Raw genomic sequence first — 14,953 nt, forward strand, 5'->3', positions numbered from 1 at the left:
AGCGGCCGCCAAGGAGTGAGCCGGTGTGTACCCGGACGCCCACCCCCAGGCACAAAGAACCACCAACGCACCGACACCTGAGGGAGTCCGCCACTGGCAGGGGAAGTGGTGGTGGGTGGAGATAGGCCTCCAAACCTTGGAGGGCCTGAGATGTCCCCAGAGACGTGGCGTCTGATACCCAACCTGACATATAGACACAGTCCCTGTTTATTCTCTCTTTTGTATGTTTCCTGTTTTACTTTGACAGTTGGCTTTTTCTTGTGTGTTGTCTATGATTTTAATTCCTGTCTTTTCCTGCCCATTTCTTAGCCTCAGGTCAGAAACAAACATTTTGTTGTTATTTCACCTGTCTAAGTGCTGCAGCTGTGTCCTCTGTGTCAGCTTTAAAGAGCTATAAATAGCTTTTTTTCTCCTCTTAAAGTTAGAACTAAATTATAATGCCAAAGGAACATCGGCGACACAAGGATGTCATATTATGTTGTTGTTTTTTGTAACTCAGGTATGGCTCGAGTGTAGTCTGTGAATCCTGTTGATGCTTAAGCAAAAAAAAAAAACCTACTGAAAACACTCATTGAGCACTTTATTAGGGACACCTCTGCTATCTAATGCAGGGAAATACAACTGTTTTATGATTAAAAACACTTCTCTAGAGCTCATGCTTCAATTTTTGTTGAATTTATAAAAAAAGTTGATCATTCTGATTCATGGTTATTAGTGTGTGTGTAGTGGGGGCGGTGCAGGTGGATGTGACTGCATTGTAATGAGATGTTTTCTGCTATTTTCTCTAACCAAACAGCACACATAAGTCGGAAATATTTTTCACCCAGTTCACACTGCAGCAACAGCTCTGCTGTCAGAGGAAAGACTTTTTACAACTCACATTAAAAGAACCAATCATCTCACCCGATACTGCAGGCCAGTACAGAGGATGAGGTGGTCGTAGGGCACCTTCTCCCCACTGGACAAGAGGACGTATTTGGACTTCCTTCTGATGCCCACCAACTTCCCCGTCACCACTCTGATGAAGGAACGCACTGGGATCTGGGCCAAGTCTCTGCTGCTGTAGGCATGACTGCATGAAGATGAGAAGAAGAAACTTAAACTAATAGAATTATATTGATGCTAATTTTCTAATACAAGCCTCCACAATGATGATGATGCACTTTCAGTTAGAAATCTGTATTTCTAATATGCACTGACAATGTCAGTGTCTGTCATCATTTGTTGGCCGGTCTCTGGCACAGAATTCGGCTCAATTTAAAAAGAAATGTGTACAAATGTTCTTAATGTTTGTGGAAATCACGGTTGAAAATCACCACTGAAAGTATTCTGACTGGCTGCATCACCACTTGGTGTGGCAGCTGTAATGGTCTGGACCACAAAGCTCTGCAGAGGGTGGTGAGATCAGCACAGTGCATCATCAGGACTGAACTGCCAGCCATGCCGAATCTCTACAGACAGTGCTGCATGAGGAAGACACAGCGGATCCTCTCTGATCCCAGCCACCCCAGACACAGACCTTTCACACTCCTGCCGTCCGGCAGGCGGTTCAGGAGCATCCAGACCCACACTACCAGACACAGGGACAGTTTTTACCCACAAGCCATCAGACTTTTGAACTGCTGACATTCCATACACAACACTACACACTCACTACAATAACAGGACTCTGCACACTGTCACTTCAACAAATGCTACTTAAATGCTCACTGCACAACTTTGTACAACCTGCAGATACTCTTGCACAAACTTGTAAATACCAACTTGTCTTAAATGTAAATACCAACTAAATTCTCTAATATTTAATACTTTTTTCCTCTCCTTTTTATTGTTATTATTATTATTATTATTGTTATTGTTATTGTTATTATTATTAATATTTTATTACTACCACTGCTATTTTCTGTTATTTTCTTCTCAATATAACTGCACACTCTCTATATGCTCATGTAAAGCTGAGGAGCACGAGCCAAAGAATTTCATTATGGATAAATGTGGCTACAGTGTTTATCTGTACATGACAATAAAACTTGAAACTTGGAAACGTGTACAAGAATCTGCAAATGTGTCTGATTCATTAATGTGAAAGAGGTTGCCTCACATAGTGGCAAATAACATTGCTTTTAAAGTTTCTTTCATAATATTCTGAAATAATAATAATGTCATGTTGCGTTTACATTTTTCCTTCTAAAACACTGTTTTTAACTGAGTTTAATTACACTTAAAATAATCACACACTCTGGTGCTTTTCCAGCTGTCTGATGGTATGTCGATATATATCCAACATGTTTGGGAATGCGAGATGGCACAACAAGGTTTTCCATTTTCATGTGCATGTTGTTCTGTTCACTCACCTTGTGGACAGAAATCCAGCGTCCTCGCGGTTGTAGTCGCCGGGGAAACCGTGTGTTGAAATGAGGGTCAGGCTGTTGAACCTCAGGTGAGGGCTGTGAGAGAACAAACAGCAGCGAAAAGCATGAGTGCTATTCCACATAACGCTGTGAACACACAGTGAGAGGAGGACCCTGGGAAGGACTTCAGAGCTTTTGGAAACGCAATCACTGAAACATAAAACTCATGTTACTACTTTAAGTGTGTGAAACTGGAAATTCTAGATAACACTTTGTACATTTTTATACTGTTTGTGTTTTTTTATACTGTTTATTTCAATCATTGGGACTTTATTTACCCCCATCTGATGGTATTTAATCACTAGCTTTTTAATGCCTCACTTAGATATTAGAACATTAAAGAGGTATAAAAGCAAAACCGTGATTTCTGCTATTTTAAAGGAAAATAGAGGACAGTGGAGACACTGGGAAAACGTGACTTTCCTCTAGGCTGCTCTGGTTCACAATTGATTCATCGGCCAGCCACGATTTATTATTCTTTACCTCCCACCACATTCTCTATTCCTAAACCAAACTGAAGGGGCTTCTTTGTGCATGGCTATGGAAGGTGTGTGACCCTTGTCCCCACGCATGTAAACAGTGGAGGATGCATGCGGAGAAGCATTCTCTCCAGAATATTCTTTCCTGGCTCGTCGGCCACAGTGAGCAATGCTTGTGATGTAGAGGTGGTTTGGCCAGGCTGAACAGCAGGCACCATGCTGCCCAGTTATTACAGTCTTACATTTTGCACTTTTTTTGTCACATTTAAGTATTTTATAGAAAATACTGAATGCTTTTCTCTATTTTCTCCTGTTATATTTTATGTGCAACGCATGCAAAAACATCTCTCTCTCTCTCTGTATGTGTATATATATATATATATATATATACACATACACACACCTTTTGCCACAACATAGAGTGAAAATGAATAAGGCATGAACTTGCTGATCAGTGTGCAGCAGTGTATTGTGTTGAGCAGATCATTGTGTTGTTGGCTGGCAGGGAGAGCTATTTATATGTCGGTGTATGTGTCTGGGCCGTTTTGATGCACACACACAAAAAAAGAAATGGAAAAAAAAAAACATTTTTGAATTGCATTTTGGGTTTTTATGTTTAGACTTTTGAAAAAAATCAGCCAAAGATTCAAAAATGTGTGTAAACAACTGTTGAAGACTGTAATTTCCATTTTGTTCACAGATGTATAAAAACATTTAGAAAAGCAGACTAAAGCTAGCCACAAAAAGAAGAAAATATGGAATAAAAGTCACAACTCAGTTGATATAGTGATGATTTTGTGTTACGGGAATATAAGGCCAGGTAAAGAATCATAGATAAGCTAAGACAGCAAAGCCTTTATTGGTCCCACAGTTGGGAAATTCAAGGATACAATGACACAGTTGACATTTTAGATGCCGAATAGCAGCAAAATGGAAGTGCAGTGGTTGGATAACAATAGCAGCAAGCACTGAGTATTGCATACCGAGCTATGAGCATATGTCTATTAACATGTTTACTTTTGACAAGAGTGAAGCTTTTTTATTTTTTCTCTACTCTTTCAACATTATTTATCCAGAAAGTTAGTTTACAGCGCTCAAAGCTACCTTTATCGTAATGTTTAAATGTCTTGAACACCGGAGGAATAACAACCTTTCCATATTTCACTTACTCAGGCTAATCAGTCTTCTTCTTAGGTCTGTGTGGGTGTGTCACCACTGACTGACAGATGTTCCTGACATTCGCTTGTGGATACACAAACAGCTAAAGACACCTTGTAGCACACCTCTAGTATACTTTTGTCAAATTTAGGTATCCTCTGTGCTATCTAAGTGTAACAAAACTGCTTAACACCAATTTAACAATAACTAAACTTAAGTAACACTGAAACTGGGATGTTGTATAATGGGTCGTGTTTTTTATCCGGTTATTTAAATATGTATGCAGACACAGAAACTGGAACGCCAATATTAGACTGAAAAATGTTGCCTGCGTCTGAACTGTTGCGCAAACAGCAGACTGTTATCCACCTTTAACCTGAGAACACAAACATAGCAGAATGGTTTTATGAACTGAAACGGCGGTGCATTGAAACGTTGTCATGATAGCCCATCCTGCACCTTTAGCAGCTTATTTACTGCGGACACTGCGTTTTCAATACACTTGAGGTTGATTTAAAGCTGACTCCTGACACCATGATCCAAACGAGAAAACAAGTTCTACAAAATAGAAACTATAACAGATCTGAATGCACTGAACTGAAAACAGCTATTTATACCATTGTCACACTGTCTGGTTTGGTTTTGTTTGTTGTTGTTTTTTTTGGGGGGGGGGGGGTTATCCTCAGTTCGCTGGCAAGTTTCCGTTTGTAAAGATTGACAAACGTAAATTACACGGGGCTAAAAAGAGCAGCTCAGGAGTTTAGCTTTAATTCAAAATTCAGTACACTGTTGAAATTACATATTATGGTGCTTTTACATAAATCATAAACCTTTTAAAATCCCTCTGTTTACCAATGTAGGCATGTTTACAAAGCGTAAAGCTTCTCAGGTGCACATTCTCCAGCCTGCTGATGCGTTTGTGGTTCCTGAGCATGAAAAACTGGAGCCGTCTGAGCTCTTGTGAGTTTACTGTTGACAGTATAAACCATCTCTTGTGATGCAAATGGCCTCCTTTGTTGTGGCCGACAGGACATTACACAGCTGATAACAGCAGTTCCAGCTCCTACGCTCAGTGAATAGCAAAGTGTGTGTGTGTACCTCGCAGCGTCCAGCCTTATCACCCTGACACTCTGATCACCTCCTGCTCTGTTCTTATCTGTGCTTCCTGCTAAATTAACGCCCAGCGGCGCACATTGACAACACCAGACACCAAAATGCTGCTAAACCGATTGTACATGGGAAGGCTGTTGTTTCATATTAGTGAGCAGTTATAGCAGTAGATACATGCAGTGAGGCATGTGGTAAACACACGATGGCTGTGCTTGGTTCCTCATATTGAAGAGGTACTTTAAGGTTATATCTGGTATACAGGATTGTTACAGGACTACAACTACAGCCAAATAACCAAAAACAGACTTTCCTGGGTGCTTATTTTACCTGTAAAATATTACAGGTACTATTAAATATCCTGCACCACAGCTCCACGGAGATGATAAACAGAAGCTGATTCCAAAGACACCACCTGGTCAGCTGAATGAAAATCTGCTTAGCACTTTGATGTGAGCCAAAAGTTGCTGGTTTTTATATAATGCTTTCATTAAATGACTCATTATACTGCACATTTTGTAAAGTTGGTCTCAAATCACACCTGTAGGCTGACTGCAGTATTAGTCATAAACCTTGCTGCTCCATCTTAGTGGGTGGTACTCAAATGCCAATCTATGGGGGTGGAAAAATGAGTGAAATAAGCAAAATTCCAGTTTTTATGAATCAGCATCCTCACAAGACCAGCAAGTCGCTCTGTCACTGGCAGTTAGCTGCTAGCAGGCGTTCAACCTCCAGCACATTACTTACACTAATGAGCAGGTAATAGTATGATAAAGTAGAAGAGGTCATCTACAAATCAGAAGGTTGGTGGTTTGATCCCTGGCTGCTCCTGTTTGCATGCCAAAGATATTGAACTATGAGTTAGTCCTGACATGTTGATTAAAATGTGAATGTTAGGCTAGGAAGCATTTAGGCATATAAAAAATGATTGTGTTATTGAGGCTTGGGTATAAAGTTACTGCTATAACTTTAACTTGGAATGTGATAACTAGCAAGCTGAGAGACCTTCCATCTACTGAAGAAAAAAAACAAACAAACAAAAAGGTAAAAATATAAATGATTTGACGAATCACCTAAAGTAACTTTTTTTTCCTTTAAAAGTTCTACATTACTGACCTGTAGATATTAGCATAATAAACACATTTCCCAGCAAACAATATTTATAGCTGGATCAGATAAAAATGCCTCTGTGCTTTGTGTCAGCATTGGTTTAAGCGTTGCTTTCTGACATGAACATGCGAATAATAACAACAACACAATAACACAGCAACAATCTGACAGCGACCACAGTCAAACTTTCTTGTCAATCCGTGCCAGAAGATGGATTTTTTGTTGCAGCGCCGAGGCATTATGGCCCATTATTGGCGTCTGGATGCGACAAAATCAGCAGCTCTGGATTTGCTCTGTTATCTGCCAGTGACAGACAGCTGTGGTGACCCTGCAGTCTGACCGCGGTGAGCAAAGGGCTGAGCCGCTGCAGAGCTCTTTATCTGCCTGACCCCGTCCCAGCCAGTAATGGAGAGGGGGGGGGGTGGACTCAATGAGCACAAGGAAATCTGTGTTGGTGTGGAGGGGGGTGGACATTTGGGCAAGGCTGATAAGGGGGGCCCCTCGCAGGCCGAAACTGACCCATCTTTCACCCTCTAAATGTGTTGCCGCCTCACCATTAGTCCAGTAGACACTAACTGCCTCATTAGTCAACTCATTAGTGACAGCAAACACAGATCGCTGCAGCAGATCCTGACGGGGGAAACAGTGGAGTGGCTAATTAAAGGGGGCCGGCTCTGGCCCCGCTGAATGCCAGGCCTCAGACAGCTGCGTGCGCCTGCCCCGGCACCGCCGCAGTGCCAGCCTCACCAGCTCTATGAGCGCTGAGAGATCTCGCTCTCTCAAAACAACAACCCTGGTTGCCTGGCAGCTATCAGCTGGCTCTGAATCAGCAGCCCTCTGCTTCTTATTATTTGCTGGAGCAGTTAATCTCAGGGAGCGAGGACAGAGGCAAACAGAAGACGCCTGAGCTGAAGTCAAGTGACATTTCCAGAGGTTTGGATTCCTGGCATGAAAGGCGATAAAGAAATGAAACAGAAGCTCGAGTGAGAGGCTCTGGGCTACTCGGGCACCTAAACACATTTCATTCTAACATCTGCCAGATCTCTATTACAGCACCTGCATCCTCACCGTGTTCTTCTTCTTTGCCACATGCAGTGTGACCTGTTTGTGCTTATAGCAGACATCATTGTCTGCAGACAGTTACTGATTCAGAAACATGAGGTGCATGTTTAAGTGTCTGTACTACAGGTTGCGCCACTTGATGATTCTGAGTGCCATTTACACAGACTTTCATTATTAGACATATATGGAGACATCCACTGCGACCTATTTTGAATATGTAATCTTAAACACAAATTAATTTTATCAGTTTAATCAATGCCATAAGAGCAACTTTAAAAGTTCAATCAATTTTTATTAAACATGAGTAAACATGATAAATTTATCAGGAACTACTTTTAGAAGTGGATTAATCTATATTTGATCCTGTGAGTATTTGGGGCAACCGGCTGGTGTGTATGGTCAGATTGAATATGACTATAATGATTCATGAAGGAATATGTCATATGTTAGTGGCAACAGTGGCACTCTATGGCACAAAGGAACAATATTGTATACATCGGGCTACACTTGTACGTGGCACATTTACATCCGCCTGTTCACCACAAACTACCCGACAGACAGAAACTCTTGGGAGCACTTTGAGTGTATAGGTGAGATTCTGAGCAGCTAATGAAGCTGTGTGCCGTGTGCAGCAGAGCTGTGTGCTCTGTGCTTGATGGGGACTTGGAGATGATAAGGTACATACACAATGCACAGATGGTGAGAGGTTTCTGTGAGAGGCTTAATAAGGGCTTGAGCAAATTTTTGCCCCGGGACACCAAACAGCTAATCGGATCAGAGTGAAATAGGAAAAACGCTGTCACTCCTGCCACAAATTTAGAAAGTACAGCCGCAATCAATCCTGGAGTTAGTTCAGAGGCAGACTCACCAGGAACAAAGCACCTCGAGGAAAGCTAAACCTGTGTCCGAAGCTCCCACCAGCACAATCCGGGTATTAATGGTGACCTTTGGCTCCATGGTCAACTTTCTGCTGACGAGGCTGAGAGCAAACGGTGCCTAAGAGAAACAAAGAGAGGAGACGGTCTGTCACGTTTACCCCCATCTGGAGGCGACACATCACTCCCAGAACGACTGACACCATTTTCAGGAAATTAAATAAATGCAGCAAATGTACTTATTATTACATAATGACCTGTCCAATTTCTCCCATTCACAGCTCAGCAGATTTCATCGGGGTACCTCATCAGCCTGCAAGCTTTCAGCTTTTCTCTTTATACTCTGTGACATTCAAGCGCGACTCGTGCTGAATCTTAGGCCCTAAACGTCTGCGCTGTGTGAAACTTAATGGACACGCCATCAATCATGCTTTTCACCAGTTTTCAAAAAAGTTCACAAGCGTTTGAGCAGAAACGGCTCAAAGCAAAGGGATTTTCTTGCGTAAAAGGAAAAAGGAAATTACATTAAATGCTGCAAATTTCCAACAGCATATGAACTTTTTATACATCTTTTTTCAAGGGAAGAAGAATTTTAATGAGCTGACACGCAATCTGCCAAAATATACAGAGTCCTGCCTCCCTGCATAAGCGTATAATTACAAGTAGCATGAATAACATTTCGTGCAAAGCACATTTAATTTTAGCCAAAACGGAAAGCCCGCTGGGATGGGAAGGGATCAAATGTGTGACCTGAGAGTTAAGGAACCCTTTTCTCCAACAATCACAAAAGCGTCCCACAGGAATTGGTCGAACACGCCGTTCCAATTTCCCAATTCTCCAAGGCCAATCGTCTCTCTCGCCTCCTCTCACTGTGATCTGAGGCAGCTAATGTCGCCTTCATTTTCTATAATTAAACAGATTGGCCCCACAATGCACCTTATTGAATGAAAACAACACTGAGAAAAAAAAAAAGTAAAAGAAAAAAAAGTGTGTGTGCGTGTGCGCGTGTGTGTGTGTGTGTGTGGGGGGGGGGGGGGGGGGGGGCATGGGTGGAATTAACCTTTGTGTGATATTTAAATAAATTTCCACGAGGGCATGTGAGCCCAACATCTGTCACATACACGGAGGTGTTTTGGCACAGGTTTGACTGTAGGAGGAAAACGTAAGAAGCCTTGGTTATTTTATATGATAAATAAGCCACACACTGAAAAATTTGAAGCATCAAAAAATCACAAAAAATTAAACTTTGCAGGTTTGATTTTGAATTGTGTTTGGTAATTTAGTATATACACCAAGCTTTTGTTTTGAAGCAACATATTTCAGAAAAGGTTGAGAGGTGTGTAATGCTTAAAAACACTTAATGGAACAACTAATTAAGTTAATTAGTAACATGATTGTGAATGGAAAACTATCCCGCAGAAGCTAAACCATGTGTATGCAGCCCTCCGGGTAATTTTAATTTTAGCAATACAATACCAAACCACATTCTGCAATTATTCCAGCTGCACGAGCCTCTGAGTACAGACTATTTATAAAAATGTATGTGATTACTAAACAATTAATGCCACATTTTGGTCCTCGAATTAAAGCTGAGAGCGTGTACTTTCATGTTATTTGAATATTTTTGTACAGAGAGTTAAAACCTGAAAAATGTGCTCCAAAATAGATGGGTGTAACTGCATTTTCCATTTTTTTCATTTGGTCTTTGTACAGCATGTCGGAAACAGGGTTTCATCTCAGGAACTTATGTAAGCAGTAAAAGTCAATTTGTCTTTATTTTAATTTTGAATGCACAGGCTCATTATTTTTTATTTTTTGCTTGACTGGAGATAAAGTAGCCTTGGAGTCGATATGTGATGTATATTGTGTGATTACTGCAGGTAATACTAGGTTAAATCATGCAGCAACCACTGATGCTGAAAAACCAAATGAATTTCATGCAATAATCTGCAGTTCCACTAACGACCACATGAGGCAAGCTCCAAAGTGAGTCGATCCCCAGACGTCTGGGTTAAAATGATTTACCAGTATTAAAAAAGCATGTTTAAAAACTGGTGCAAAAAGAGTGTTTTGGATAGTTTGATGGATAAAAACTTCCCAGTGGGAATTTTGTCAGAACTGGATACTGGAGTTATGGGTATGGAGGTATGGCTGTTATGACTGATTATATTATATTATTGCAAACTGAGCCTGTGCTTGTTTTGCTGAGTGAAACTCCAGTATTTTACAGGTTTGCTATTTTGCACTAATTATCAGACAGGTGTGCGTTTGTGTGTTACATCCATGTAGTTTATGAATGCAGACTGATAACAAGTTTGTCAGAATTAGATGAACTCCACCCTCTGGTCCAAATACGGTCACTCAAGAAAACCAACATGGGTCCCACATACTACTCCTGAGAAGTTGTCTAAAGCTAATTTAAGCACGTTTTACTACCTGAAAGATGATTAAGAAAAAGTATGAACAGACTGCATTACTGTTCTCTACATTATATTACATTTATAAATATAAACTGGGACATCCTGTTTGAATATGTAAATAAATATGAAATGAGCAGCACACTGGCTCTGAAAAGTCTGTGAAAGCTTTTTGGTGATGACACTGACTAGCCGGTATCATGTGCGCCTTAATTTTGAAGATAAGATCATGTCATGACCGTTTTCTGGTTCATTTAGACTAGCCTTTACCCTGAAGAAAAAAAAATCTCATATTATTGTTTGCATGTATATCTGTCTGTTCTATTAACTTTTAAAATAGATAAGACAAACAGTGATTTTTAAGCTGATGTCTCACACAGCTGCTGTAGGTCGACATTTATTGAAACCGAGCTTTACTTTATATGTAAAAACCCTTCATCTGTTATCATATACTGGAAAAATTAAATGCCTAGATGCATCCGTCTGAATACTGCAGGAATTAACCAGATGAGGTAATCAGATGAACAAAGCTCCCGTCTCATCTGCATGTGAGGTGGAGCAGGTGCAGCCGCTCTTATCGCGCTGGAGGTGCCTCACCTTTGCCGCACACAATGACCACGGCACTGCGTAACATGATCCCGTATTGACAGAGAGGGAACAGGTGCTTTAAATTTGATTAGTCATCCCGGGGCCGACATCGGGAGGAGGCTGGGACAAAGATCTCGGAGGCGAAGCTGTTATCAGGCAGCGTGGAAATCATGACTGGCATGGGGCTGGCGGGAGGGGAGGGGGGTGATGGAGTGAAATGAACATGTTAGTGTACATGGTGACGCCTCAGGTGGAAAGAGCGCTGCTGAACATGGGGTAAATATTTGAAGTGCAGGATGTTAAAATCAATCAGCCAGGCTTTAAGCCCCAAACATGGTTGACAGCTGAAACCATGCCATTATTCACACAGGCTACTTTCACCTGCTTTTCTCCACCTTTTACTGAAGTCATCTTAAGAAGCTGCACTTCATATTTACAGAAGAAAATATGCCTTAAACAGAGCGACAAACCAAGGTACTAAAACCCAGGCTGTTAGTTTCATTTTCTTTATTCTGTTGCACTTTTTCCCTTTACTTAATCAACTTATAGTGGAAATCAGGCAGCAGGTGACAGCTCAGCATACACTGCACGTGGAAGATGATGCAAGTGTTTTCTCTCACTTTCATATAATTAACCTCAGCTTTTTATTATCATCAGTGCTGAGCTGACACACAAACAGGTGAGTATTACTCTTCAAAAAGCATCAAAGCTGATCTGAAGGAAAGCGATGGCCTGACACCTGCCTGAAACACTCTGTGCTGGTTTTCCTTTCATTTGTATGTTTAGTTACAAGAACAGACCTGCGACAGATGGTCTGACTCCCCTCAGGGCATGGTCTCAACATCATGGAGTCAGTCTGGGATTACATGAACAGACAGAAGACTGAGACTATAAGACTGAAGCCACAGAAGATGCTGGAACAATAAACATACCAAAAACCTTAGTGCCATTCTCGGACCCAAATCATCGATGTCCTCGGCAGAATGTGTCACTCATTCAACAAAACCTTAAACCCTTTTCACTGAGTCAGACACAATCTGTCCTTCCCTAAAATACTCTAAACACATTATCAAACACTAAAACACAAAAAAGCAAACCACAAAGATAGAATTGGAGGAAAACTACAACACAGATGTCTGATCTTAAGCAGTTCTCTGATGTAATTTAATCAATATATGCCAGTTTGAAGGATGTCTGAGGTTGATTCCAGCAATGGATGGAAACGCTGAGAGGCAGTGAAGTAATCGGAAGGGCAATCTGTGACACAGCATATTTGTTTACATGGACTCACAATGACAAGAAACAAAAGAAATGACCTCGTTCCACGTTTCTATAACAACAACATAAGGTTTACTTGATTCATGCTTCTTATAACCATGTTGGGGTAATGTGGAACTGACCACTTATAAAGTCTTATGAGCTATTCAATACAAGCAAATGTAAGTGTACAAAGATTTAGTATACATTCCTTCCACTTATCCAGTTCAGGGTGACAGTGGGGCTGAACACTGTTTGTTTCATATCTGAATGAGTGAATTAGGACAAAGAAGTAGGAAGATCGACTGCAGCCACAATCTCAGGTCTTTACTGTATCCTGATATTTCATTTCATCTCATCAGTAAAACTGTAAAACTGGAGCACAACTGGAAATACACACTACATTTTTTATGAATGGTGCAACAAATCTTCACTGGTTCTAGGTGTTATCTGAATGATCATCTGTTATTTTGAGTGGAGGTTTAACAGTTTGGATGTGTTTGTGAGGTTTTACCTGAGAAGTCTTGGCTCTTTTGTGTACACAGCTTTGAGCCTGAGACAGTTAAATCCTCAAAGGATTTCCCTAAAAGTTAAAAAACTAAATCTCATCTTCTGAGCCAAACACGGTGTGCTGATTAGTCCATCATGCTTTTTTGCACATGAATGTGGGAGGACTTTTGTAGTTAATCCTCAGTAGAGTAGTTTAAAAACATTTGTTTCAAAGTGAATGTGATAAATTGTTGTAGGTGTGGGGGAAAAAGCTGCTCAGAAGCATCTCTAAAACATGAACGTTCATTCCATCAAACTGTGCACTTCATCCTCCAGCAGTGAGTTTCTCTTGCATACCTACAGTTTGTCTGAACTCTTTTGAAACAGCACCGCCTGGTGGCCACATGCGCACCCTGCTGTGCTCCCTGCCATCTAAACTCCCTGGCAGGAGGCTTCCTGTCAGCCTGCTGCTGTGCCCACCTGGTCTTCTGTGAGCCGCCTAGACGGGGCGTTGATGCCAAGCTCCTCCAGTGGGTAGATGATCTGGCGTCGTGGGCAGACGGGGACGGCGCAGTTGAGGACATAATGCAGATGGTGGACGCAGGAATTCTGAGTGCAGAGAGAGAGGGCACGGAGTCAGTGAGCACAGAAAGGGAAAACCCCATCGGAGGTTAAACAGCAATCAGTTTGGGGCTTTTCTGGGGGGGGGGGGGGGGTGCAACTGGAAAGCTACGTGGTGATAACGAGCTCGGGTGAAGAGTTAGATGATACAAGCGTTACACCACTGACACACGCTGCCCAAGCACAGCTAATTCTCTGCTTATCTTCTGCCATTATTCCATTTTCACATCACGATCACCCAATCTGGTGCTTGTTTGTGGAAGTTAATTAGCAGAGGAAGTGGAAGGTCTCTACACGTTGAGGAAATTTCTTATTATGGCGTGGAGAGGTTGAGCTGGCAGCGCTGTCGACACCTGCTGCCCCGACCTCGGGGACCGGCAGCCTGCTGTAAAAAATGACCTGCTGACAGGCGCAACACGACCACAAACCCGTCTCTCTGATCAAGTTAGACGGCCACGAGCACAATTCCATATCCAACCTGCTCTCTCCATAAATAAAAGTTTGCTGAATTAGAGGAAACCATTAAATGAATAAAACTCAGTATAAAAACATTTGGTTTTATTTATGTTTTTACAGGGTTGTGAAAAAATTCTCCTGGCTTTCAACAGCTTATTTTCCCTTCCTGCTGCAGGGATGATCTAATCTAATTCTGCCTTTATTCAGACTTTCTGTGACTTAAGTCAAAGTAATCAGTGATAATCCAACACAGAACTAATACAAACTGAATTACTTAACGAATTACTTAACGAATTTATTAGACCACCTGTCATAAAAACAGGAAGGCAAATGTTTTGAAAATCCATTAACAACAGAGAGTACTCAGCCAATGATTATGTCCTACTGTACATTTGCACTATTTTTTTGCACTATTTGCACTATAGTGTTTTCCAAAGTGATTCATGATCAGAACGTAAAACACATTTACATGTATAGATTCATTCCAAAGGGCTCTCATGCCTCAGAACGCATAACAAACCGACATACCGTAACATAGCGTCGGTATGTTACGTGATGGGATGAGGACATGTTGCGTGGGTCATATATAGCCTACTTCGATCTTAAGTGGGTTGAACCTGTGAAACTACATGGTAAATGTGCAAAATTGAGAAAAAGTTCTAGTAGTTCAAAGTGTAAAGTTTTTATTAATTTACACAAAATGTTGTATCTTTCTTTTGTTTTTTGTTAATGTGGACTTACTGTAAAAAAACAGACATTTCCTTAGCATTTACTGAAAAAACAGGAACTTTCCTCTGCAGAGTATGAATGAAACTGGGGAGGTGGTTTTTAAAAACTGGTTTATGAAAACACGGTTGAAACTTAAAAATCTATATGCACTCCTTTTCCAAAGCCAACCTGTGGGCCGGACTCCCAGGCCAAAT

At 41.2% G+C, this 14,953-nt stretch overlaps 1 protein-coding gene across 2 annotated transcripts in view; it reads right to left on the reverse strand.

Moving 5' to 3' along the window:
* cfap61 (cilia and flagella associated protein 61) overlaps nucleotides 1–14,953 on the reverse strand; it is a 57,583-nt gene that overhangs the window by 29,017 nt on the left and 13,613 nt on the right. For both annotated transcript variants that reach the window (XM_026194722.1, XM_026194724.1), the window contains 4 exons: nucleotides 13,434–13,562; nucleotides 8,196–8,323; nucleotides 2,355–2,447; nucleotides 904–1,072 (listed from right to left, as the gene is read on the reverse strand). In XM_026194722.1, coding sequence (XP_026050507.1) covers nucleotides 904–1,072; nucleotides 2,355–2,447; nucleotides 8,196–8,323; nucleotides 13,434–13,562 — 519 coding nt within the window. The remainder of the gene's footprint in view (nucleotides 1–903; nucleotides 1,073–2,354; nucleotides 2,448–8,195; nucleotides 8,324–13,433; nucleotides 13,563–14,953) is intronic.

Source organism: Astatotilapia calliptera, chromosome 15 (assembly GCF_900246225.1).
Source record: "Astatotilapia calliptera chromosome 15, fAstCal1.2, whole genome shotgun sequence".
In the NCBI taxonomy this organism is placed as follows: Eukaryota; Metazoa; Chordata; class Actinopteri; order Cichliformes; family Cichlidae; genus Astatotilapia; species Astatotilapia calliptera.